This window comes from Leptonychotes weddellii, chromosome 4 (assembly GCF_054177405.1).
Source record: "Leptonychotes weddellii isolate Sample4059 chromosome 4, ASM5417740v2, whole genome shotgun sequence".
Classification (NCBI taxonomy): Eukaryota; Metazoa; Chordata; class Mammalia; order Carnivora; family Phocidae; genus Leptonychotes; species Leptonychotes weddellii.
Genome location: NC_138372.1, coordinates 70826442 through 70851467, shown reverse-complemented (window position 1 = coordinate 70851467; position 25026 = coordinate 70826442). Strand labels below are relative to the sequence as shown.

The following is a 25026-nucleotide window of genomic DNA, read 5'->3' as shown; positions in this document are numbered from 1 at the left end:
GGGAATGGTTGGGCCCAGGAGAAAGTGGAACTCACCTCTCCTGGGGCCTTGTCTGTCTGTATGGAGCCCAGTCTTTGGAGCAGCCGAGTTCTCATTGTTCAGCGATTTCCTTGCAGGAGAATCCAAGTCACTCATCCAACCTAAAAGGCAGAAACCTCAAGGATGAAACTCCAAAACCAAGATCATTAAAATACGGATCACAGGATCACCCAACTTCCCACTCAATATCAGAATTTCTCCCACAGCTTCCTTGATGGGTGATCAGCCAGGATCTTCTTGACCAGGATCTTCCAGAAAGAATCAAGCAGTTTACGGTCTTCTTTATGAGGTGCCCACTCCATCACCAGTTTACTGTATGTTGAGCCAAATCCACTTTGTGGTAGCTTTCTCCAAGTGATCCTTGTTCTGCTCTTTGAAGCAAACCAGAACAAATATAATCCCTTTTCCCATGACCACCATTTGAATATTTTATCACAGTTATCTGGTCGTCCCCATTCCCTACCCACATCATCTCTTTTTAAGTTAACTACCTCCACTCCATCAACATGATACGCAGACTTCTAGCATCCTAGTTATCCTACCTTTGAACTGGCTCCTATTTATCAAGAAACGTTGGCAGTTTTATTAATAATAGGGGACATAAGTGGACCCCAAACTCCCAGTTACATCTGGGAGAATGCAGTGAGAATACTGCGAACCTTGGTTTGTATATTAAAATAGCTGCTGCCACCCCCCCTTTTTTTAGCAGCCAAGTACATTATTGGCTCATATGCAATTTGGGTCAACTAAAACATTTGTTTTTTTACTTCTGATTTTAAACAACACCAGACTAACTGCCCTGGTAGAAACTTGCCTAAGTTTTTTCTAAAGTACCCAGAAAGACACAAATATAAAAATCCCATTTGCCACCAAAAGCCAAGACCAACATAAAATCACTTCCTAAAATCTAGAAGGAAATTTTTTACTTAAACTTTTTAAATGAGAAGGAAAAAACAACTGGCGAACAGTCTTGCCTTTTCTCAAGAAATAGAGGATTTCTGACCATTTAAAAGAAATAAAATGCTGTCACTGCGTAGGGAAAGAATTGTCCCAGTTGGAGTACATAGTGAGAAGGATATCACAGAACCAGACCTGGAGGAAGGAACTCAGCACAGCAGAGCCATACTATAGGAATGCTAGCTAAATGATCAGAATTGGGCAGACACCTATTCTTGTCAAGCTATAAATCTGAGAACATTCCATCATTACCCAAGTGTCCAATCAATAGGACCAAATAAAATCTACACACCCTGTCTGTGGGTGAATCTGAAACTGGTTTTTTGCCTTTTCATTAAAAAATGAGTAATCAGAAAAAGAAAAACTGTCATTGGAAACATGAAAAACAATTACACAGAAGACCAGATGAGGAACATTCCTCTGAAAATGACCTTCTGCAGGGGAACCAGCAAACATTTTCAGAAAACTGTGTAATATCCTCAGAAAGATGTAAGAAGACATGGCTTCTGGGAAAGAAGTGCACAGAGTCACAGAGAAAAGGATGGGACCCAAAGACAAAAGAGTGAGATGAATAGCAGGGAGAGATAGGTTAGATAATTAAGAATATTAACAATACCAAAACTATAATAAGTTTCATATCAAAAAATTTGTCATGAAAATACATTGGAATGGATAAAGAGTAGCACTAGTCCTGTTGAGAAGTAAGTGAATATTCTGAAGATCATACTTGAGATATTTTTCTATGATATACAGCAGAAGGAAGAAATAATGGTGGAGAGAAAGTGGTAGACAGAGGACAGAAACATGATTCCACCTAATAAGCACGATAGGAACAAGAGAAACTGAGACAAATCAGACATAATTAAAAACTGCTTTCTTGTGATGAAAAACATTTGAGTGTGCAGACTGATGGGACTCATACTCTAGGTAGAATTAAAGAAAAATGACCCACATCTAGATGTATCTTGAGCACATATTTAAATTGAGAAGATAAAGAAAGGATCCTTCGGCACTCAGGTTAAAAAATAATAATTTACTTACAAAGGAGCATAAATTAGTCCCATCTCTGACTTCTCTGCAGTGCTAACGGCCAGAAAATGATGCAACCATATCTACAAACTTTTGATGGGAAAGGATTGTGATCTATAATTTTACATCTAACCGTGTTATCACTGATAAATGAAGGCAATAGATAGACATGCTTTCACATAGTCAGGGACTCAGAAAATAGATCAGCCCATGGTCTTTTCTTGGACATTATTTGAAGACATACACTGACCAAGTAATAAAAGAATCAGAATTAATAACACACATGCACAAAGGAGCAGGACTTCCCTTACACAGTTAGGAACCATATTCAGAAATTCGGTAGATTGTGTCTGTCGTCTGGGACCTTGTGCAGCTCAGAGACCACTTAGCCCTTGTGAGAGATGTTGTTGGTTACTACAAACATCTCCCTTCCTCCTTTCTAGTACTACCCCAGTTTTGCTCAGCTCCATCTCTTTACATAGTCATGGGCTTCGAAGAAAGCTAGTTTCATGTCCAAACACAGGGTGAGGGCCATGATTGGGCTACCTCCGGTCTATGATTGGTTTAGATATGGATGTGTGACATAACCCCCTCCCCCCCATAAGACATAAGGGAAGTCTGTAGGTGGAGACTTCTGGGAAAAGTTTCCCCTCTCTTCAATAGAGACACCTCGTAGAAGACAGGCTCCTCTTCCCTGGTTACTGCCATGTCTGGGAACTGCTGTAGTCATCCCACAGCCGTGACAGGAGCTGGCCTCACCACCACACCAATATCCCTAGGATGGCAAAGCCAGAAGATGAGAAGAATCTGGGTCCTTGCTGATATTACTGGTTTGCTAAATTAACCAAATCTGGGCCTGCACTGTGATGCTATAAGTATTTATTATTTAATACAAATGAGTCAGAACTTTCTGTCACTTACAGTCGAAAAAACATCCTAAGGGACACAGCCCTGAAGTGTTAACTTAGCTGAATATGGGTTCTATTCCTCTTTCAGTACCAAGAAACATATTTCTTGAGCCATATCCTTTAACCTCCAGTTCATATGGAATCTCTTGCCTTATTTGATGATCACTTATAACAATAACTGGTGCTGTTCTTGTCCAGATTTTTCTAACAATGGCTAAGCTTATTACATAGTGAAGACCCTGTGCCAAGAGAATTACTAAACAAAAGGTCTTTTCTCTCCCTTTCCACAAAAGCAGTATTGCATAGAATGACATAATGAACTTTTTCATTGCTAAAGAACTTGAGAAATTATTTTTATGCATCTTTAGGCTTCATGTTAAATGACCTAACTTGTTGGAATTTTTTTTTTTTGGATGAAGACAGACAATAAATCATCCAGAGATAGACATTATATATCATTAAATGCCTCTTCCTAAATTAAGTGATTTGTGAACATTCCTGAATGAAATGGCACTTAAAATCAGCAATATATCTTATTCAACTCAGTAAATGCATAGAAAAAAGCTAAGAAAATAAACTAAATTGTTTAAGGTGATTCTTTCTGTGTGGTGGGGCATGGATGAATATTACTTCTTTCTTTAAACTTACAGATATTTGTGTTCACTTTTGTCATGTCTGTTCCTTGTTTTACGAGAACATGACCTTCCTTGACCCAGGAAGTATATGGTACCACCTCACTTTCCTGAAAGGAGCAAAGTGGGTTATTCTCCCTCTTCTCAGTTCTGAAGCACAAATATATATTCTTTTCCAATCTAGATTTCCCTGAATTACATTTATATCTTCTGGCTCTAGCAAGATCTCCCACACTGAGGTTGCCTTGGTCCCTCTCCCTTTGGTGGCCTTGATGCAGTCAGATAATCCCAACTTGTTCCTCAGAGCATTGCCCTACCACAGGCATCAAATTCTGCCTATTTCACCTCTGCTCTAACTTCCCCCAATGACTAGTTTCTTGACACTTCCTGTTGGAATCCTTTTCCTGGCTTCTTTCCTAAATTACTTCTTTCATCCCGCCTAGAAACCCTTTATTCTCTGTGGTAAATTGAAGGGCAAAAGGGTAGTCCTCCAAGTCTTTCATCTTTATCCAAATGGGAGATTACCTTGCTTTTATAGCACTCAAAATGGAAGTCCCCCTCAGGCAAGAACATTGGCCTCGCACACAGAGCCTACAGGTCAACTTGAGTGGTCAATGACCATATTTACTTCTTAGATCAACATATTCCCCAGGAAACAGTCATGGCAAACTGTCTATCAGTTCTGCCTGTTCACTGTCGAGACCTCTTAGGAAAACTGCTTTTAATTCTCTCCTGGTGCATTTGTACCTAGAGGGCAGATCGAATTGGCTTTGATCACCTGACATCCTGTTTCCTACAAGGATCTCCTAACCCTCCAGGAGATGCTGAATACCATTTGACTCCAAGATTGGTAGGGCCACTCCACTTGGGCAGATTCTGACTGTAACAAATACAAATAATTGTTTTAATTAAATAACTGGAGCTAGCTCAAGAAAAGGGGAATCAATTTTTAAAGATAAACACGAGGCATCCTGGAATCAGGAATGGCATAGGAATTCAAGAGCAAAAGCTATAGTATGGCTGAGCCCCGTGGGAAAAGGAACCAGGAACTAGAAATCGACAAGGAGCAGAGACCACTCTCCTCAGGCATCTGCCTTTCTGGATTATAGCACCATTTTCTTCCATAAGCCCACCAGCTTCCTCTACTTACTCATTCTTTTTTTTTTTTTTTAAGATTTTATTTATTCATTCATTTGAGAGAGAAAGAGAGAGCATGCACGCTCAAGCAGCAGGAGGGAGAGGGACAAGCAGACTCCAAGCTACACGTGGGGGCTGGCATGGGGGTTCAGTGCGGGGGCACAGTGCAGGGGCTCAGTGTGGGGGATCAGTGCAGGGGCTAGGTGCTAGGACTGGGCATGGGGGCTCAATTTCATAACTCTGACCCTGGCCGAAATCAAGAGTAGGATGCTCAACTGACTGAGCCACCCAGAGGCTCTGCCACCCAGGGGCTCCGGTTCACTCATTCTTTTAAATCCCTCATAACTTTGGAATGCCTATGGCTTATCGTGGCCACCCAGGGTCCTACCTAATGGCAACTCTTGATACAGATATTTGGCTTTTGCCCTCACTGTTCATTGGCTTAGTTTTATAATAGCTCCAGTTTAAATAGATAAGAATAGAGAGAGAATAGATAATGAAACTCAAAAACCCATCACCTACCTTCCAATTATTAACATTTTACTAACTTCTATCTCTCCTTTTTTTTTAAAAAAAAGGGATTTAAAGCAAATCCCAAAAATCATTTCATTTCACTTCTAAATACTTTTATTGTATTTCCATATTTTAAGATTATTAGATCTTTTCCATCAGAAAGGAATCTGATTGGCTTAGCTCATCATTTCAAGCCTTGCCATACAAATGGTTACTAGACTGTCCATTGATTGGATGTCTTTGGGTGAGATGACCAATACAGTCCTATCAAGAATGACTAGGGATGGACAGCAGCATGCAAAAGAATGAAACTGGACCACTTTTGTAAACCATACACAAAATTAAATTCAAAAGGATTTAAAGACCTAAATGTGAGACTTAAACCATAAAAATCTTAGAAGAGAAAACAGGCAGTAACTTTTTTGACATTGGCCATAGCAGCTTCTTTCTAGATATGTCTTCTGAGGCAAGGGAAATAAAAGCAAAAATAAACTATTGGGACTATATCAAAATAAAAAGCTTCTGCACAGCAAAGGAAAAAATCAACAAAACTAAAAGGCAGCTTATGTAATGGGAGAAGATATTTGCAAATGACATATCCGATAAAGGGTTAGTTTCCAAAATATATAAAGAACTTATAAAACTCAACACCTACAAACCAAAGAACCCAATTAAAAAATGGGCAGAAGGCATGAACACACATTTCTCCAAAGAAGACATATAGATAGCCAACAGATAATGAAAAGATACTCACCATCACTTATCATCAGGGAAATGCAAATCAAAACCACAATGAGGGACACCAGGGTGGTGCAGTTGATTGAGCCTCTGACTTGGTTTTGGCTCAGGTCATGATCTCAGGATTGTGAGACTGAGCCCCACATTGGACTCTGCACTCAGCGCATAGTATGCTCGAGATTCTCTCTCCCTCCTCTGCCCCTCCTGTTCATTCCCTCTCTCAAATAAATAAATCTTAAAAAAATAAAATAAAATAAAAACCTACAATGAGCTATTACCTCACACCTGTCAGAATGGCTAAAATCAACAATACAAGAAACAACAGGTGTTTTCAAGGATGTGGAGAAGGGGAGAAAACCCTCTTGTACTTCAGTGGGAATGCAAACTGGGGCACCACTGTGGGAAACAGTAGGGAGGTTCCCCAAAAAGCTAAAAATAGGACTACCTTATGATCCAGCAATCACACTACTGGGTATTTACCCAAAGAATACAAGAACACTAATTCAAAGGGATATATGCACCCTTATGTTTATAGCAGCAATATTTACAATAGCCAAGATATGGAAGCAGCCCTAGTGTCCATTGGTTGATGAATGGATAAAGAAGATGTGCTGCATATATATACAATGGAATATTATTCGGCCACAGAAAAGAATGAAATCTTGCCATTTGCAACATGAATAGAGCTAGAGAGTACAGTGCTAAGCGAAATAAGTCAGAGAAAGACAAATACCATATGATTTCACTCATGTGGAATTTAAGAAACAAAACAAGCAAAGAGAAAAAAGAAAGAATGAGAGACAAATCAAGAAACAGACTCTTAATTACAGAGGACAAAACTGATGGTCACCAGAGAGGGGGAGGGAGGTGGGGGGTGAGGGAAATAGATGTTGGGGATTAAGGAGTGTACTTGTCCTGGGGCGCCTGGGTGGCTCAGTCATTAAGCGTCTGCCTTCAGCTCAGGTCATGATCCCAGGGTCCTGGGATCGAGCCCCGTATCGGGCTCCCCGCTTGGCAGGAAGCCTGCTTCTCTCTCTCCCACTGCCCCCTGCTTGTGTTCCATCTCTCACTGTGTCTCTCTCTGTTAAATAAATAAATAAAATCTTTAAAAAAAAAAAAAAGGAGTGCACTTGTCCCGATGAGCACCAGGTGATGTATGAAAGTGTTGAATCACTATATTGTATACCTGAAACTAATGTAACACTGTATTTTAACTGGAATTAAAATAAAAGCTTAAAAAAATAAATACAATTGAATAGTTCAAATCACATATATTTAAAAAAGGATTAGGGAGAACTGTGGTCATTGACACAAAATGACTCTAAGGATACTGCTTCTCCACAAGGTCAAGGGTGGAGCAGTTTTCTATATAAGGGGATCAGGCATGGGACACATTGGAGAACCTGATTAAATCATCCGTGGATCACAGAGTCACCCACCAGGACCAGGATTAGAGTGAGGCAAGTGAGGCACTTGCCTCAGGCACAAAATTTAGGGAAACCCCAAAGCTTAGTAATCAAGAAAAATGATATTTTAATGCAATATTTTAAAGAATCAAACTCCCTTTAGAAAATCTGTGATGAACAAAATATCAAAATGTTAAATGAGGACAGGCTCCACCCACAGCAAAAGTAATAAACGTCCTACATTTAATGATTGTCTTATATATTTCAGGTACTTTACATTCATTAGACCATTTACTCCTCATACTAACCTCATTAGGAAGGTATGATTAAACATCTTATTAAAATTCCTTCTTTCAAATTATATTTTCAGTCTGTTTTTAATAAAGAACATTTATTGGTAAAATTAAATGGGAGGCACCAGAAACTGTGTCAAGACATATACAATAAAGTAACCATAGTTTCTGTTTTTAAAATGTCTTCTTTAATTTTCCTTTTTCCCGGTATGCCCAGTTTAATGACCTAACTTGCTTAGAAAAATAACAAGCCCTTTCCAAGAGAAACAACACTTAAATCAAAGAAAATCTTTAAAACAACAGCGTTTTTAAACATGATTGTTTTAAGACTCTGATATTTCCGACAGGCTGAGCTTTTGGAACCTTGAATCAGGGTGCTTTATCACTCAGGGGACTAATCCTTCAGGGGGTGTTTTATAGCTGCGTTTTGGAAGTTGCTAGGAGAGGTTATTTTGCCTTTGAACTATGATACCTCTTCAACAAAAAGGAGGTTTCCGTTATTATTTACAGTGGAACCTTAGTGGGGCGCCTGGGTGGCTCAGTCAGTTAAGCAGCTGCCTTCAGCTCAGGTCATGATCCTGGAGTCATTGGATGGAGCCCTCCCACCCCTCACCTCCAGCCGGGAGCCTCCTTCTCCCTCTCCCTCTGCCCTTCCCCCTGCTCCTTCTCTCCCTCTCTTGCGTACCCTGTCTCAAATAAATAAATAAAATCTTTAAAAAAATTAAAACAAAAAACAGTGGAACCTTAGTGACAGCAGCTACTACTAATCATGTATTTATTCAACAACAATTCATTGGGTGCCTACATGGCACAAAGCACTATGTTTGGGACACGCTATGAAATGAAGCGATCAAAATCTCTGCCCTCATGGAACTAACACTTGATTTTTAGTATTATGGTGGAGCTCAGAGTGACATATCTGATTTAGAACCTGGTTTTACTGTATTTAATAGGAATAAATCATTTTAATTTGTGCAATTTTAAGAAAAATAGGTAACACATTCAACTTCAACTGGTTATATTTTGATTGTACTGGAATAGCCCCTAATCAGTAACAATACTTAGACCCATATTACCATTCTCCTAAATATTCTAGCTCATTCCCAAATAACGGCTTATCAATCCCTAGCTAAATATTTAATAATTAACAGCTTTGCTTGTGCTATATGATTTGTGTGAATTGAGAAGTCCTTTGATTTTTCCTTCCTTCTTCTAAACTGCCTTTCTGAAAACAATTCAAGAAAGCAACAAGAAGTTAGTGAATTCTGCCCTTCATATTTGTAACATGGAAATGAATAAGGATGGTTAATTTCAGGACTTCAACCTCCTTTTCAAATTATTTCTACCCATAAAATGTTTCCATATGTTATCAGATAATCCCCAGGTGCTCTATGTGCTGATTCATGCCTTTTCTGGTATTGCCACGAGACCCCTGATACACAGAATGCTCTCTCTGACTTTCCCAGTCTGCCAAACAATTCTTGGGAACTGAGGTCAGCGCTGTTGGAAAAAACCTGCATTAAGGTAGGTGATCTTACTGGTTCCATAGTTTAAATTAGTCCCTTAGAAATCTTACTAATTTCCACAGACACTTGGTTTTCTTGAATAAAAATGTCTCAAGGCTCCATCATGGCACATTATGTTTACATTAAAAGACAGCTGCAGCTCCAATTGGGAATGAAAGAGGAGACATCTCTACTGATCTTAGAGAAACAAAAAGGATAAGGGAATATTATGAACAACAATATGTTGCCTATAAGATACTCACTTAAGCTTTAAGCACACACATAGACCAAAAGTAAAAAGATGGTAAAAGATATTCCATGCAAATGGTAACCAGAAGAGAGCAGGGGCAGCTATACTTATGTCAGAAAAATAGACTACAAGTCAAAAACTATCAAAAGAAAGAAAGGTCACTATATAATGATAAAGGGGTCAATTGATCAAGAGGATATAGCCATTGCATATATAGATATACCCAATATTGGAGCAGCTAAATCTATAAAGCAAATATTAACAGACTAAAGGGAGAAATAGATAGCAATGCAATAATTAAAAGTAAGGGACTACAATACCCCATTTCCAACAATGGATAGATCATTCAAACAGAAAATCATCCAACACATTGTTTTCAAGCACACATGAAACATTCTCCAAGACAGATCTTATGTTTGGCCACAAAACAAGTCTCAGCAAAGTGAAGAAAATTGAAATCATACCAAGTATCTTTTCTGAGTACAATGGTATGAAGCTAGAAATCAAGAACAAGAGGAAAATTGGAAAACTCTCAACTATGTGGAAATTAAACAACATATGTCTGAATAACCAATAGATCAAAGAAGAAATCAAAAGGGAAATTTAAAACATGTATCTCAAGACAAATGAAAGTGGAAACACAACATACCAAAATTTATGAGATGCAGTAGTCCTAAGAGGGAAGTTTATAGCAATGAATGCCTACATTAAGAACAAGAAGAAAAGACCTAACTTCACATCTGAAGGAACTAGAGAAAGAACAAATTCAACCTAAAATTAGCATATAGGAGGAAATAATAAGGATCAGAGCAAAAATAAATGAAATCTAGACTAGAGGGCACCTGGGTGGCTCAGTTGGTTAAGCGACTGCCTTCAGCTCAGGTCATGATCCCAGGGTCCTGGGATCGAGTCCCGCATCGGGCTCCCTGCTTTACGGGGAGCCTGCTTCTCCCTCTCCCACTCCCCCTGCTTGTGTTCCCTCTCTCGCTGTGTCTCTCTCTGTCAAATAAATAAATGAAATCTTTAAAAAAAAAAAAGAAATCTAGACTAGAAAAACAATAGAAATGAAATTAAGAGTTGGTTTTTTGAAAAGATAAACAGAAGAGACAAACCTTTAGCTAGGATAATTAAGAAAAAAAAAGATTCAAGTGAATAAAATCATAGATAACACAAGAAACATTGCAACCGACCACAGAAATACAAAGGATCATAAGAGATTACCATGAACATTTATATACCAACAAATTGGACAACCTAGAAAAAAGGCATAAGTTCCTAGAACTTACAACCTACCATGAGGTTATGAAAAAACAAAGTCTGAACAGACCAGTAACAAGTAAAGAGATTGAATTAGTAATCCAAACCTCCCCCCAAATAAAAGCCTAGGACCTGGTGGCTTCACTGGTGAATTCTACCAAACTTTTAAAGAAAAATTAATACCAAACCCTTCCAAAACATTGAATAGGAGGGAACACTTCCAGACTAAAGGGAGAAATAGATAGCAATGCAATAATTAAAAGTAAGGGACTACAATACCCCATTTCCAACAATGGATAGATCGTTCAAACAGAAAATCATCCAACACATTCTTTTCAAGCACACATGAAAAGACCAGCATACCCTGATACTAAAGCCAAGACAAGGACACTACAAGTAAAGAAAATTATAGGCCAATATCCTTGATGAATACAGATGCAAAAGTCCTCAACAAAATCCTAGCAAACAGAATTCAATAGCACATTAAAAGGATCAGATACCATGATCAAGTGGGATTTATCCCTAGTATGCAAGGATGGCTCAACATATGCAAATTAATAAATGTGATACACCACATTAACAGAATGAAGGATAAAAATCATATGATCATCTTAATGGGTGCAGGAAAAGGATTTGACAGAATTCAGTACCTTTTCATGCTAAAAACTCTCAACAAATTAGGCACAGAAGGAATGTACCTCAACATAATAAAAGCCATATATGACAAACCCACAGCTAACACCACACTCAATGGTAAAAAGCTGCAAGTTTTTCCTTCAAGATAAGGAACAAGATAAGGATGCCCATTCTCACCACCCTTATTCAACATAGTATTGGAAGTCTAAACCATGACAATTGGGCAAGAAAGAGAAATAAAATGCATCCAAATTGGAAAGGAAGAGCTAAAACTGTTTGCAGATGACATGATATAGAAAACCCGAAAAACTCCACCAAAAATCTGTTAAAAACTAATCAATGAATTCAGTACAATTGCAGGATACAAAATCAATATACAAAAATCAGTTGCATTTTTATATACTAACAATGAACAATCAGAAAGATACATTAAAGAAACAATCCCATTTACAATAGCTTTAAGCAATAAAATAGGAACAAATTTAATCAAAATGGTAAAAGATCTGGGGCACCTGAGTGGCTCAGTTGGTTAAGCATCTGACTCTTGATTTGGGGTCAGGTCATGCTCTCAGGGTCATGAGATCACACTGGGCATGGAACATGCTTAAGATTCTCTCTCTTCCTCTCCCTCGCCCCTCCCCTTCACACATGCACATGCTTTCTCTCTCTTAAAAAAAAAAAAAAAGATAGTAAAAGATCTGTGATCTGTACACTGAAAACAAAAATATTGATGAAATAAATTGAAGAAGACACAGTAAATGGAAAGATATACCATATGGATTGGAAGAATTAATTCTACTAAAAGGCCCATATAACCGAAAACTATTTACAGATTCAATGTATCCCTATCAAAATTTCAATTGCATTTTTCACAGAAATGGAAAAACAATCCTAAAATTCATATGGAACCACAAAAGACCATGAATAAATACAACTGTCTTGAGCAAAAAGAATAAAATTGGAGGCATCACACTACCTGATATCACATTATACTACAAAACTATAGTAATCAAAATAACATGGCATTGGCATAAAAACCAATGGAGCAGAATAGAGACCCCAGAAATAAATCCACACATTTATGGTCAACTGATATTTGACACAGATGCCAAGAATACACAATGGGGAAAGGGCAGTCTCTTCAATAAATGATGTTGGAGAAACTGGCAGAGGAATGAAATTGGACCCTTATCTCACTCCACATACAAAGAGCAACTCAAAATGGATTAAAGACTTAAATGTAAGGCCTCCAACAATAAAACTATTAGAAGAAAATATGGGTGACAAGCTCCTTGAGATTGGTCTGGGCAATGATTTTTTTGGATTTGACCTTAAAAGCACAGGCAACAAAAGGAAAAATGGACAGGTGGGACTCTATCCAACTAGAATCTTCTGCACGGCAAAGGAAACCATCAAAGTGAGAACTGACAACCTACAGAACAGGAGAAGATATTTGCATACCGTATATCTGATAAGAGGTTAATATCCAAAATATATAAGAACTCAACTCAATAGCAAGAAAACAACGCAGTAAAAAAAAAATGGGGAAAGAACCTGAATATATATTTTTCCAAAGACATACAAATGGCCAATGGTTGTATGAAAAGGTGCTCAACATCACTAATCATCAGGAAGAAGCAAATCAAAACCACAATGAAATATCACCTTACACCTGTTGGGATGACTATTATCGAAAAGGACCAGAGATAGCAAGTGTTGCTAAGGGGGTGGAGAAAAAGGAACTCTTCTACACTGTTGGTGGGAAAGTAAACTGATAACAGCCATTATGAAAAACCATATAGAGATTCCTCAAAAAATTAAAAATAGATCTACTATATGATTCAGCCACCCCACTTCTGGGTGTAGAGCCAAAGGAAATGAAATCAGAATCTTGAAGAGATATCTGCACTCCCTTGTTTAGTGGCATTATTCACAATAGCCAAGATATGGAAACAACCTGAGTCCACCGATGGATGAATGGATACAGTAGATGTGGGATACACACATACACACAGAGGATGGAATATTATTCAGCTCCAAGAAAGGAGGAAATGCTGCCATTTGCGATAATACTGATGAACCTGGAGGACATTATGCTAAGTGAAATAAGTCAGACAGAGAAAGACAAATGCTGTATGGTCTCACTTATATGTAGAATCCAAAAAAAACAAAAAACAAAAACAAGAAAAAAACCCAAAATAACAAAACAAAAAATGTCAAACTCAGAGAAGCAGAGTGCAGAAAGGTGGTTGCCAGGGTTGGGGTAGTTGAGGGGGGTGGAGTGGGGAGATACTGGCCAAAGGGCACAAAGTTGCTATCAGGTAGGATAAACAGGTCTAGAGGTGTAGTAGATAAGCAGGTTGACTATACTTAATAAAACTGTACTGAACACTGGGAATACGCAAGAGAGTAGATATGAAGGGCAGTCATCACACACATAAAAAATGACAAGTAGGTGAGGATATGTTCATCAGCCTGCCGGCAGTAATCATTTCACTATGAGTATGTATATCAAATCACCACGTTTTTTGCCTTAAATGTATACAATTTTTATTTAAAAGTATATAAATTTTTTTAAAAGATTTTATTTATTTATTTGACAGAGAGAGACAGCGAGAGAGGGAACACAAGCAGGGGGTGTGGGAGAGGGAGAAGCAGGCTTCCCGCAGAGCAGGGAGCCCAAAGCGGAGCTTTAGGGGTTCAGTCCCAGGACCCTGAGATCATGACCTGAGCCGAAGGCAGACATTTAACAACTGAGCCACCCAGGCGCCCCCAAAAGTATATAAATTTTTAAAAGAAGAAAAGAAAGCCAGTTCAGAGCAAAGCTAAGTGATACAGATGTAGGATAAAAGATGAGGTCAGAGGGGAATGTGTTTTATTTAGGGGCATACAAAGGAAGAGTGGGGAAGATCATGTAGAGCCTATAGATTGTTATAAGGAATTTGGTTTTTCATCTGAGCAGGAAGGGGAACCATCAGAAGATTTTGAGCAGATTAGTAAAATTATCTGATTTACATTTTAACACACTTCTCCATTGGAAAAGACTGCAGGGAGGCGGCCGCAGGAAGACCAATTGGGAGGCCCAGTAGCTCAGGCTCAAAAGTCAGGAGGCTTCAAGAGATGGTAGAGGAGATGGCGAGGAATGATTAGCATTTATACATATTGTGAAGGAGGAACTGACAGGATCCACTGCTGACAGATCCATTGAGACACTTGAGAGAAAGACAGGAGTCAAAGAGAAATGAAAGTGAGTTAATATATGTAAAATGCTTAACATGGTGCCTGATAATAGAAACCAGTGGGGATGTCTGGGTGGCTCAGTCAGTTAAGCGTCTGCCTTCAGCTCAGGTCATGATCCCGGGGTCCTGGGATGGAGCCCCACATCAGCTCCCTGCTCAGTGGGGAGTCTGCTTCTCTCTCTGCCCCTCCCCCTGCTTGTGGGTTCTCTCTCTTTCAGTCTCTCTCTCTGTCTCTCCAACAAATAAATAAATAAGATCTTTAAAAAAACAAAAAATAAATAGAAACCAGTGAATCAATTTCAGCTATTATTATTGTTATTCTTACTGCCTCCCGTTACACATGTCATGGAAGGTAATGTATGGAGCCTGCAAGTAGTACCTAACATATAAGGTGTTCATAAAACTATTAAACTCTGAGAGATAAGTCCCAGCAGGAGTTTGTGGCCCCATCCCAAGGCTGGGTGGTGGGCAGGTGAAGAAACATTAAGCCTTGGAGACAAATTAAATGACTTATCTAGGTCCTTCCTAAGGTTGTTGAGTAAAATCAGTAAGTGGCCATACTCTATCTCAACCAGGACTTAGAATTTTAGTTATCTTCCGAGGTACTATTTTTGTAACATGTACTATGTATTTTTAGTAAAATCAAATTCATATTTAATGCAGAGAATTTAGAAAATGTAAAGGAAAAAAATTTAAACTACCCAGGAATAATATCACTCTAATATTTTTCTGAGACATATACATTTTTTAAAAATTAAAACTGGGGTCATACTACACATGCTGCCTGATTCGTGTAACAATACCTTGTTTGTTTGACATTACATTTCCACAGCATCCTTTTCAATGGTATATAATGGATGAATCACAGTTATGGAATCCCTATTGTTCAACACTCAGGCTATGTCTAATTTTTTGGTATTAAAAGCAGCCCTGTGATGAACATCATTAACAGTATCTTTGCTCACAACCCTCATCAATTTCCCAGAAGAGCTTCCCAGAAGTGGAGCTGCTAGGTCCAAGTTCATTTGTAAAGCTTTTGTGGTATGTTGCCGCAAACCTAACATTGATTGTCCGGGACACACGTTTTTACAACTAATTGCCCTCCAGGCCCCTGGCCTCCTCCTCAAGGAATATGACAGAATTATAAACTATGAAGAACTTCAAGTCCTGTCTTTATTTCCTATATGAAGCTGTGAAATAGTTTTACCTCTATTTCCCAATGCCTCCATTTGCCAAATGAAGCTACAGCACTTTGCTCAAGGCAGTGAAAAATTATCTTTGAAAAGATTATGTCTTCCCAAAGCATACATTATTTAAATGAAAGAATTCTTAGAGACCAGGCCCTGTCCTTAAAATTATCCTTCATCTAGAGAAGTGGGAACAAATCTCCTTTGTCTTCCAAGCCATTTTTTCCTGTTTTATTTTTAATCACATCTGGAACTTTACTGATCTGAGAACTGAGGACAAGGAATCAAACGGCTCAGGACCTAACTGTCCGGGACGGCACACTTTACCCTGCTGTCTAGTGTGAGTGAGCAGTTTTAGCCAGGAGGCCAGGGAGGAGGCAGAGGGCTCTTTCCTCTCAGCCACAAGCCCTCGGCCTGGTGTTGAATAATGCATGTGTTGAACTTTGAGATGGTGGGCTGGGCCAAGCCAGCTGACCCAGGGGGGATACCCCTCACCCTCACCCCAGACAGGGGAAGGTGGTGTTGGGCCGCCCCCAAAGGGGTCCTAGGAGACAGGAGTGGGCAGAAGGGAGGACGGAAGCAGGGGTGGCAGTGTTCTTAGTAACCATGGGAGCAGCCCTTCCTATACCTCACTCCTGGGCCACCCATGAGCCTGAGACCCGAGTGAGTCGACATCATTGGGCATCCAACTTGTCTGCCTCTGGCTGACAAAGCAGTCCCCGCAGAGTAAGCCAAATTTCCTCATCATGGTTGAACTGAAGCCATTTACTTGGATGAAGCAGAACTGGAGTCCAGCACTGGACTTTTACTTTGTCCAGGTCACATGACCTCTGAGGACTTGCTGGATAGCAGTGTTTCCCCAATACACTGAGAGTCACCCCAGAGCTCCTAGGCCATGAACTTCACAAACCCTGAGCAAATTATGTGAGGCATGGGAAGAAGGCTCCCTAGCCAAAACTCGGAAGTCTCTAGGCAAGACACATTTGGATTCCCCTGGAAAACCTCTGAGCTCACCCAAGGCACATGGCTTTCACGGTACTCCAAAGGGACCCACAGTTGCTTTTTTTCTGGGTGGAGACCGGAGGCACTTGCTTGCATGAGGTCATCTCACCCAAGGAGCGCAGCACATGGCTCCTCGGACGGCAGAGCTGCCATCCTTTCCTGAAAAGTGCCCAGGACCCTCCCCTTCGGGTTCTCCCATGGACCGTGTTCTGGGGGTATCGCTCCTTGAACTGCAACCAGTGGCCCTGAATGTGACCCGAGTCCTGTGGAGACCCAGAGACTAGAGGTCCGGGCAGCCGCAGGCACACGTGTCATCATGACCTCAGGGGTCCGCCCTCAGGCAGGCCGGCTGGATGTCACAAAAATTAATTAAATCATTTAAATTGACTGTTGGGGTGTTAACCCACAGCAGGCACTGACACTTCCTCAGACTTTGAGGGCAGTGAGAGCTAATCTGAGTCATTGTAAGATGGGTCCCGGTGGAATCCAAGGAGAAGCAGGGAGGTGCAAGTCTGGCCCACTCCCCGCTGAGTCATAGCAGGCCTCCCTCTGGGAGGGTCCCTCAGACGTGGGTACTCCTTCTCCCCTGTGGGGGGGCTCACAGCCCACAGCAGTTCACCCTCCTGCATGGGAGGGCCGAGTGAAGCCTACTCAGGAATCACCCAGCTGGAGGGAGGGGAGAGCAACTCTTTCTTGGTTGGTTTTATTCCCATTTCTGAGTAGATGTAATTTTCTTCCTCCATCTCCTTCTCCTCCTTTCTTTTCCTTTTCTTTGCTTTCTCTTTTCCCACATCCTACTTGGGAAGGAGGAGTTGGCGAAACTCAATTCCCCAACAGGTAGATGAACATGGTGCTTATATTCCAGAAAAATCAGAACAACCTAAGAATTGTTTGGAAAGAATCCGCTATCATATCATATATATTATCACATACACAGAGATACACATCAGGAAAATCATACCATTGTTTAACTTGTTGATACTTTCTTTGTGGTCTAGTTTAGTTTTTTGTTTGAATTATAGGAGCGCTCATGGGAATAAACAGCATCATCTTTTCTGAAGTTGTGGCCATTAAAGTCCTGTGGGCAAGGGTGGTGAGTTTTGAGAAGCTGAGGTCAGGGTTGGTACAGATGGGAGACAAGCTTTCAGACCTAAAGCCATGTCCAAGAACTACAGTCGTATTAGGGATTGCTGCTAGATGTGAGTGGTGGCAGCTTCTTTGGGAGGCAGCAGTATGGTGTGGGGTCAAAAGCACACACTTTGTAGTCACACAGGCTGAGTTCAAAACCCAGCTCTGACATTTACATCCGGAGTGATCTCAGTGAGTTATTCAACCTCTCTGAGGATCAATTTTGTCATTCATAAAATAGGTGGTCCTGAGGACTGAATGAGCTCACATGAGTAAGCCACTTGATACATAAGTATTAGTAAATGATAGCTAGTATTTTGCAACATAACTTTTAAAAGCAATTCTGCTGTTTATATTAAGACTTGCCACAGAATAAATTATGCCTCCTTTAAAATGTTTTCTTGTATCATTTCATTTTTTAAAATACTTCTGTTTTTAGCAAAATAGAAAGACCTTCTATTTAGGGTTGTTAAATAAGGCAAATAAGCTCTTAGATTAAGAACTTAAACCTCAATACTGGTATAATTTATTAATTTGCTCAGCTGATGGAATTATTATCATCATCATGGAAGCCAATTAAGTTAATACATCAATTTCACCCATAATTTAAACAAAGAACAAAAAAAGATCTAGAAAGAGTGGAAACACTTTCTTACCTAGGCTCTGTTAATTATCAGTTTAAGTTAACTTAGACCCAAAGTTGGAAAGCATGGGAAGGGAAAGGTAGCTGACCCACGATGACAGAGGGGTAGGAAGCTGGGGGAAGGGTTTCCATCTTGGAAAAGACCAAAACAAGAGCTTCCACGGAAGTAAAGATTCACACAGGAAAGGCCTGGAAAACCAAGAGCTAAGTAGAGGGCTCCCACTGTGGTCCTGATCCCCCGATGGTGACTGATAACCCCCATTGTGTCCAGGCCTAGTGTTTCCGGGCAGGAAATCCCAGCCCCCACACAGGGATAAGGCCAGCCTGGGAGCAGGTCCTATGGGGGCATCTCACCACAACTTCTCACTCTCCTGAGCGGGGTCGGGTTCAGGCTCCCTTTCCCAGGACCTCAGGGGTCCGAGAGGTCAGGGCTGGGCAGGCTGTTGTGGAATCCAGCCTCATCTGTGGGGACGTCAGTTGTTAAAGCTGGGCCTGGAAGTGAGAGTGGGGTGCTGGCTGAGGGGAGGGGTGTGAGGAGCGTGAGGGATGAGGAGCAAGAGAGAAGATACAAATGTGAAGTTTCACAAGGTGGCTTACATCTGGAGGACACAGTGAGATCAAGGGTCAGAGCAGAAAGTGATTTGAGGGTTAAGGTAGAAAGAATTCTCTTTCCCTTATATTTTAATTTTTTTCCTGGTTTTAACTTTACACTTTGGCTAATTTGGTTAATAGCTAAGGACAAAATCAATCTTGAGTTACTTCTGTTTACTTCCGAGATAGTGCTTGTGAGCCCTGGGAGGCCCAGCTGAGGCTCTTCTTGGGGTCTTGTTGGTATATCTTAAACACGTGTTTGGACTAGAGTCCCAAGTATGCAGGCATTAAAATGCTTGACCTAGGTTTGCCTCGGCCTGTGCATTTTTAAAGATTGGATAAGAGAATTTGAGAGAATTTTTAATGATAAAAGTAATGATGACAATGATAGTAAGAAACGCATGCAACACTGTTCTAAGTGCTTTAAATGTAAGAACTCATTTAATCCTCATAACAACTCTTTGAGGTAGGAAGTAATATATATATATATCATCAGTAATATCATGTATGATATATATATAGACATAGAAACAGAATCACAAGAGTCACACGCGCCACCCACTGAGCCAGCCAGGAGCCCCTCATATCTTAATTTTAAAACAAGAATCAGGGGCACCTGGCTGGCTCAGTGGGTGGCACGTGTGACTCTTGATCTCGGGGTTGTGAGTTCAAGCCCCATGTTGGGTGGAGAGATTACTTAAAAATAAAATCTTAAAAAAAAAAGACTAAATGAATAAATGAAACAAGAATTGAAATTTGATAACTGCTTTTTAAAAATCACATTATTTTTTTCTGATTATAAAATTTATAGTTGTAGGAGCGCCTGGGTGGCTCAGTCATTGAGCGTCTGCCTTTGGCTCAGGTCATGATCCCAGGGTCCTGGAATCAAGCCTCACATCGGGCTCCCTGCTCAGCGGGAAGCCTGCTTCTCCCTCTCCCACACCCCCTGCTTGTGTTCCCTCTCTCGCTGTGCCTCTCTCTGTCAAATAAATAAAATCTTAAATAAAAGAAAATAAAATTTATAGTTGTAGAGAATTTGAAAAAAAAATTTGAAACATCACAAAGAATGAAATTAAAACCACCTATATTCTTGCCATACAGAAATAACTACTATTAACACCCTGATGTATTTTCTTTCAGACTTTTTTTCTATGCATAAATATATGTACATTATTGGGCTAATACTCTACAGATTATTTTGTAGCCTGCTTTTTCCGCTGGACAATATATTGATAATGTGTTCTTATGCCATGTGGTGTTCCATCACGGATTCCCCACAATGCCTGATACATACCCAGTGCTCTACCTAGCATTATTAGTTCGAACCCGGCCCTTTTGCCTCAACCATCTAAAGCTCCAGTCCCATCTCTCAATAGTTCTAAGCCTCTCGATTTCCACACTTAAAACATTCTTCTACTCTCCTCCCACCAGCAGCCTAGTAGAGGTCACTGCCTGACCTATTATCGCTGGAGTTGTGCACACTGTCAAGGAAAAAAGAAACTCAAAGTTAACAGATAACAATACAGAGTTTAGCAGTTTGCCTTCCAAACTGTAGTAGATACTTGATTACTCTTGAAACTTAGAGTCAACAAAACACAATTGCTTCAGTTTACTCTGGACAAAGAGATTTCCTCAGCGACAGAAAATCCTGCCCTGTGCTTCATATTCCTTAGAGTTCAGTTTACATTTTGAAACTCTAAAACCTCCTGTTACTCTTCTACAAATGGTATCTGCTGTGACCCACACAGTGACCACATCACTAATGCCAAGTGAGAACAGCGGGAGGGGCGCAGGCAGCCTCATGGCAATCCGGGTATTTTCAGTTTCCTGTGTGGTCAGGAGCTACATGAGAACCCAGGATTGCAAAGCAGGGAGGCACTGGGGACAACATTACAGTGCAGTGTTCCCTCTCTCCCCCTGCAAAACATCAGCAGCTTGCTCCCTGCAAAATGTTCATTCTCCTTCCTTGACAGGGCTTTGAGACTAATCTCCTTTTTCACTATAACTTGTATTATTTAAATGGCAGAATTCAGCCCACTACTGGGCTAGCTGCAGTGGAGATTTGCAAGGTGTTGCTGGGGGCATGCCAACCTTCTAGCATGAAATCACAAGGGACCTCAAATTAGCTTAAAATCTTCTCAGCTATTTATCCTCAGTCTTTTAAAAATGCTGCGAACTGTGGGAAAATAAAAGAGGCTCTCTGTAATCCCCGAATATGATGATGGGGCAGGAAATGTGACTTTGGGGGAATGAAATTGAGGCATAATTGAAGAGGCAGCACGATCTAACAGGTGGAGGATCAGACCAGATTTTCTGTTCCTTCATCCACGACTAGCAGGGTTCTAGAGAGGGCTGGACACTTCACCTGTCGACGCTTTAGTTGTCTTTTTTGTAAAATGAGAATCACACTACTCGGTACTCTCTAAAGTCCTGTACAAGGTTCCGTGAAATATTTTTTAATGTGTTTTTGCACATTTATCAGAATTGAGAAAGCTGATAAATGCGTTTAATAATAATATGTGATGGGCAAAGAGCACGAACAGACAAGTCATTAAAAAAACACACATAACTGGGGCGCCTGGGTGGCTCAGTCGTTAAGCGTCTGCCTTCAGCCCAGGTCATGATCCCAGGGTCCTGGGATCGAGCCCCGCATCGGGCTCCCTGCTCAGCTGGAAGCCTGCTTCTCCCTCTCCCACTCCCCCTGCTTGTGTTCTCTCTCTCGCTGTGTCTTTCTCTGTCAAATAAATAAATAAAATCTTTAAAAAAAAAAAAAACACACGTAATTAATGACCATTTCAAAGAAGGTCAACCTTACTAATAATTACAATTTTCGACTTACCCAAACAATACATCTTTTTTAAAAACAGCTTATACTAAAGAGGTTTAAAAAAGAGTCCCATGGAGAGTTGAGATAGTCTTGCCTGCTTGGAAGATCATGGAGGTACAGGTAAGCCTCTAAGTCAAGGAGGGGTCTAAGCCGGGGCGGGGCGTGGGGACCTGATGTCCCACAACCTGCCCAGCCTGGTGCTTCGTGGAGACTCCATTGGTTCTGTTTGTTGGGAGCTCTTGCTCCTTCCACTGTCAGCACTGCTTGGTCAGCCACTCACCCCTGACCCTCAGGCCATTTGTTTCGGGGACGCTGGTCAAGCCCTGGTCTGTTCAGTGGAACTCGATCCTGGGATTTTGTCAGAATTATCAGGAAAGGGAGGTGTCTTTCTGCTGGCACAAATAGCTGTAAGAAAACAGCAGAAAGTAGAATGGTGGGTTGCCAGGAGCCAGGGGTGGGGGTGGGGGGCAGGAAATAAAGAGTTGTTGTTTAATGAGTATAGAGTTCCCATTTTGCAAGATGACAAAGTTTTGGGGATTTGTTGCACAACAAGGTGAATACACACTATGTGAATATACACTACTAAACTGTACAATTAAAATTATGAAGATGGCAAATTTCATGTGTTTTTAATCACAGTTAAAACCTTTTTTAATTACAAAGTAAGAAAGAAAGAAGGAGGGAGGGAGAGAGGGAGGGAGGGAGGGAGGGAGGAAGGAAGGAAGGAAAGAAGGAAAGAAGGAAAAGAAAACAGAGGGGCCAGGAAGTCCTGTGCCCCATGAAGAGGGCCTAACTAAAAACAGAGCCAATACAGGGAAAGCGAAGCTGAGAAATTGAGTCCTGATAACTTTGTATGAGCTCCTGAATCCAGTCATGCCTGAAGCTGGTCCTATCCATGGACTTTTTATGTCATTATTTTGGAAATAATACATGTACAAGGTTTTAAAAGTCCAATCATATTACAAGGTTTATAAACAACAACTACCGAAGTCCCCTGCCTACTCCTTCCAATTCCTTTATCTTCCTCTTAAGTGTTTTCTGCTACTTTGCATGGTATTTATTTCCATATTTCTAACCAGTAGGGTTATACTGCTACCTCCCAAGTCAATACTTCCACATATGATCTGCTGGCTTTTTATACAGAAGATGAGGATTTAGCTCTATCGCTTATTATCCTTCATCCTACTTCATCCTTCCAAAATAGATATTTTTTTAAAGATTTTATTTATTTATTTGAGAGAGATAGAGAACACGAGTCAGGGGGAATGGGGAGCGACAGAGGGAGAAGGACAAGCAGACTCCCCACTGAGCAGGGAGCCCGATGCGGGACTTGATCCCAGAACCCTGGGATCCTGACCTGAGCCAAAGGCAGATGCTTAATCGACTGAGCCACCCAGGCGCCCTGCCTGATATTTTTTAAAGTTTTGGTTAAATCACTATTTAGTTTTCCTCTTACTATGAAATGTCACGTGATTACATTTCCTTCTTTCACTGGTCTTTCTAGAGGTAATACTTTCCTCCCTTTTACCCATTGCTCATTTTTCACTATCATAATTTCTTCCTACAGTTACAAAAGCATTGTAAAACCCTCTGAATTCAACCTCCTTTTTCAGCTAAACGTCTGATATTCTTTCAGTTCCTTTTGTTCCTACAGATATTCCCTCCTGGAGACTTCCATCTGCCTGTTTCAGTCTGGACTAGTTAACCTCCAGGCCTGCTGTGAGGCTTCCTTGACTTTCTTTTCAGCACTTCCTGTGGCAGACAACAACTTGTCCCTCAAAACTGATGCTTTTTCTTCCTAAGCACAAAGCTAGAGGATTAGTTTATCAGTTTTAGCTGATGGAATGTGAGCAGAAATGACGCCCACCACTTACAGACCTGATCCAGAAAACCCTCTAGAGAGCTCCTCTTTCTCTTCCCCAGGCTGACATTGGAAGCTATGCACTAAAGATGGCGGAGTCTTTGTCTGCTGCACCCAGAAGAACTTTGTGGAGCAGACACCCATCCCACTCTGCCATCTTTTATCACCGATTGCATTTTATAAACAAGAGATCATTTTTCGTATTGTTTAATTATTCCTTTTTATAGCATCTGTTTCTCATTCTAATAATGCAACATCATCTGTTATCTCTTTGAGGACATTGAAGGATTTTTGTTGTTTTGTTTTGTTAGTTTCCTTTTGCTTCCTGCACTCTGTTTCCTCCAGGTTCTTTTTGCCAGCTATCTGCTTTCATAACTGTCTTTCAATTTGAGTTTTTCCCCAAGTATATGAGTATCATCATTGACTTTCTGACCATATTTGAGAGTGAGGCACTAAAAAACTGATTAAAAGCTATGTGACCACAGGTGAGGTATATTGCCTGGTGATCTGCATGCAGGTGATAAGGCGACTGGCTGGCCTTTTTAGTTGAGAACCCTCAGATCTCAGTATGGTAGGTTTTTTTTCTCTTGGGCTGGCCAATCTCCCTAGAGGTGAATTTCCTGTCTAGACTCCTGCTGGGTCTCCATAAGCCCAAGTGTGGGAGTTCTGTGAACTGAGCTGGGGGTGGGGGGTGGAGGTCTCACCATTCTGAATATGGAATTACCCCTGTTTTCAGAAGACTGTCCCCACCTTTTGCAGTTTCAGGGGCCTCCTCTACCCCTTGCCATATCTACTGTCTCAGGGACCGGAATGTTTCTGGTTAATCCACCACAGTAAACCTTCAGTCCTCTCCAAGGCTGGGGAGAGGTAGGAACCTCCTCATATATACTTGGAGACAATGTCTCTGTTTTCAGCCCCACGCCTCCCCCCCCCCCCCCACCCTCAGGGGCTCCTGCACTGCCACTTCCTGAGCCTCTCCCGGGCTCTGTGGTGTGAATGGGCTTGATACTCCTTTGAATCTCTTTGTAATGAGTATTGGGACACACCGCCCTGACGCTCCCATTTTGACCGATGCTCTCATTTCCTTGCTGCTGGGCTGGTGAAGGCTTGCTTACAGCTGAGTTCCTTCCCAGGGATCGGCCCTGGATGAAGGGACAGACTCACCCAGAGGTATCTCCCTTCCAGGGTCAGCCACATCCAATGACTGGTCCGTGAAGGTGTACAAAGGTCTGAGGCCTTGGCCTCCAT

General features: G+C 40.9%; 1 protein-coding gene across 6 annotated transcripts in view; it reads right to left on the bottom strand.

Annotated features, from left to right (window-relative positions):
• TGFBR3 (transforming growth factor beta receptor 3) overlaps window positions 1-25026 on the bottom strand; it is a 250516-nt gene that overhangs the window by 3641 nt on the left and 221849 nt on the right. For 4 of the 6 annotated variants that reach the window (XM_081818777.1, XM_081818779.1, XM_081818780.1 and 1 more), the window contains exon 17: window positions 36-140. In XM_081818777.1, the coding sequence (XP_081674903.1) occupies window positions 36-140 (105 nt within the window). Of the gene's footprint in view, window positions 1-35; window positions 141-2288; window positions 2801-21895; window positions 22323-25026 lie in introns of those variants that run through there. The other 2 variants (XM_081818786.1, XM_081818785.1) reach the window with 2 other exon arrangements.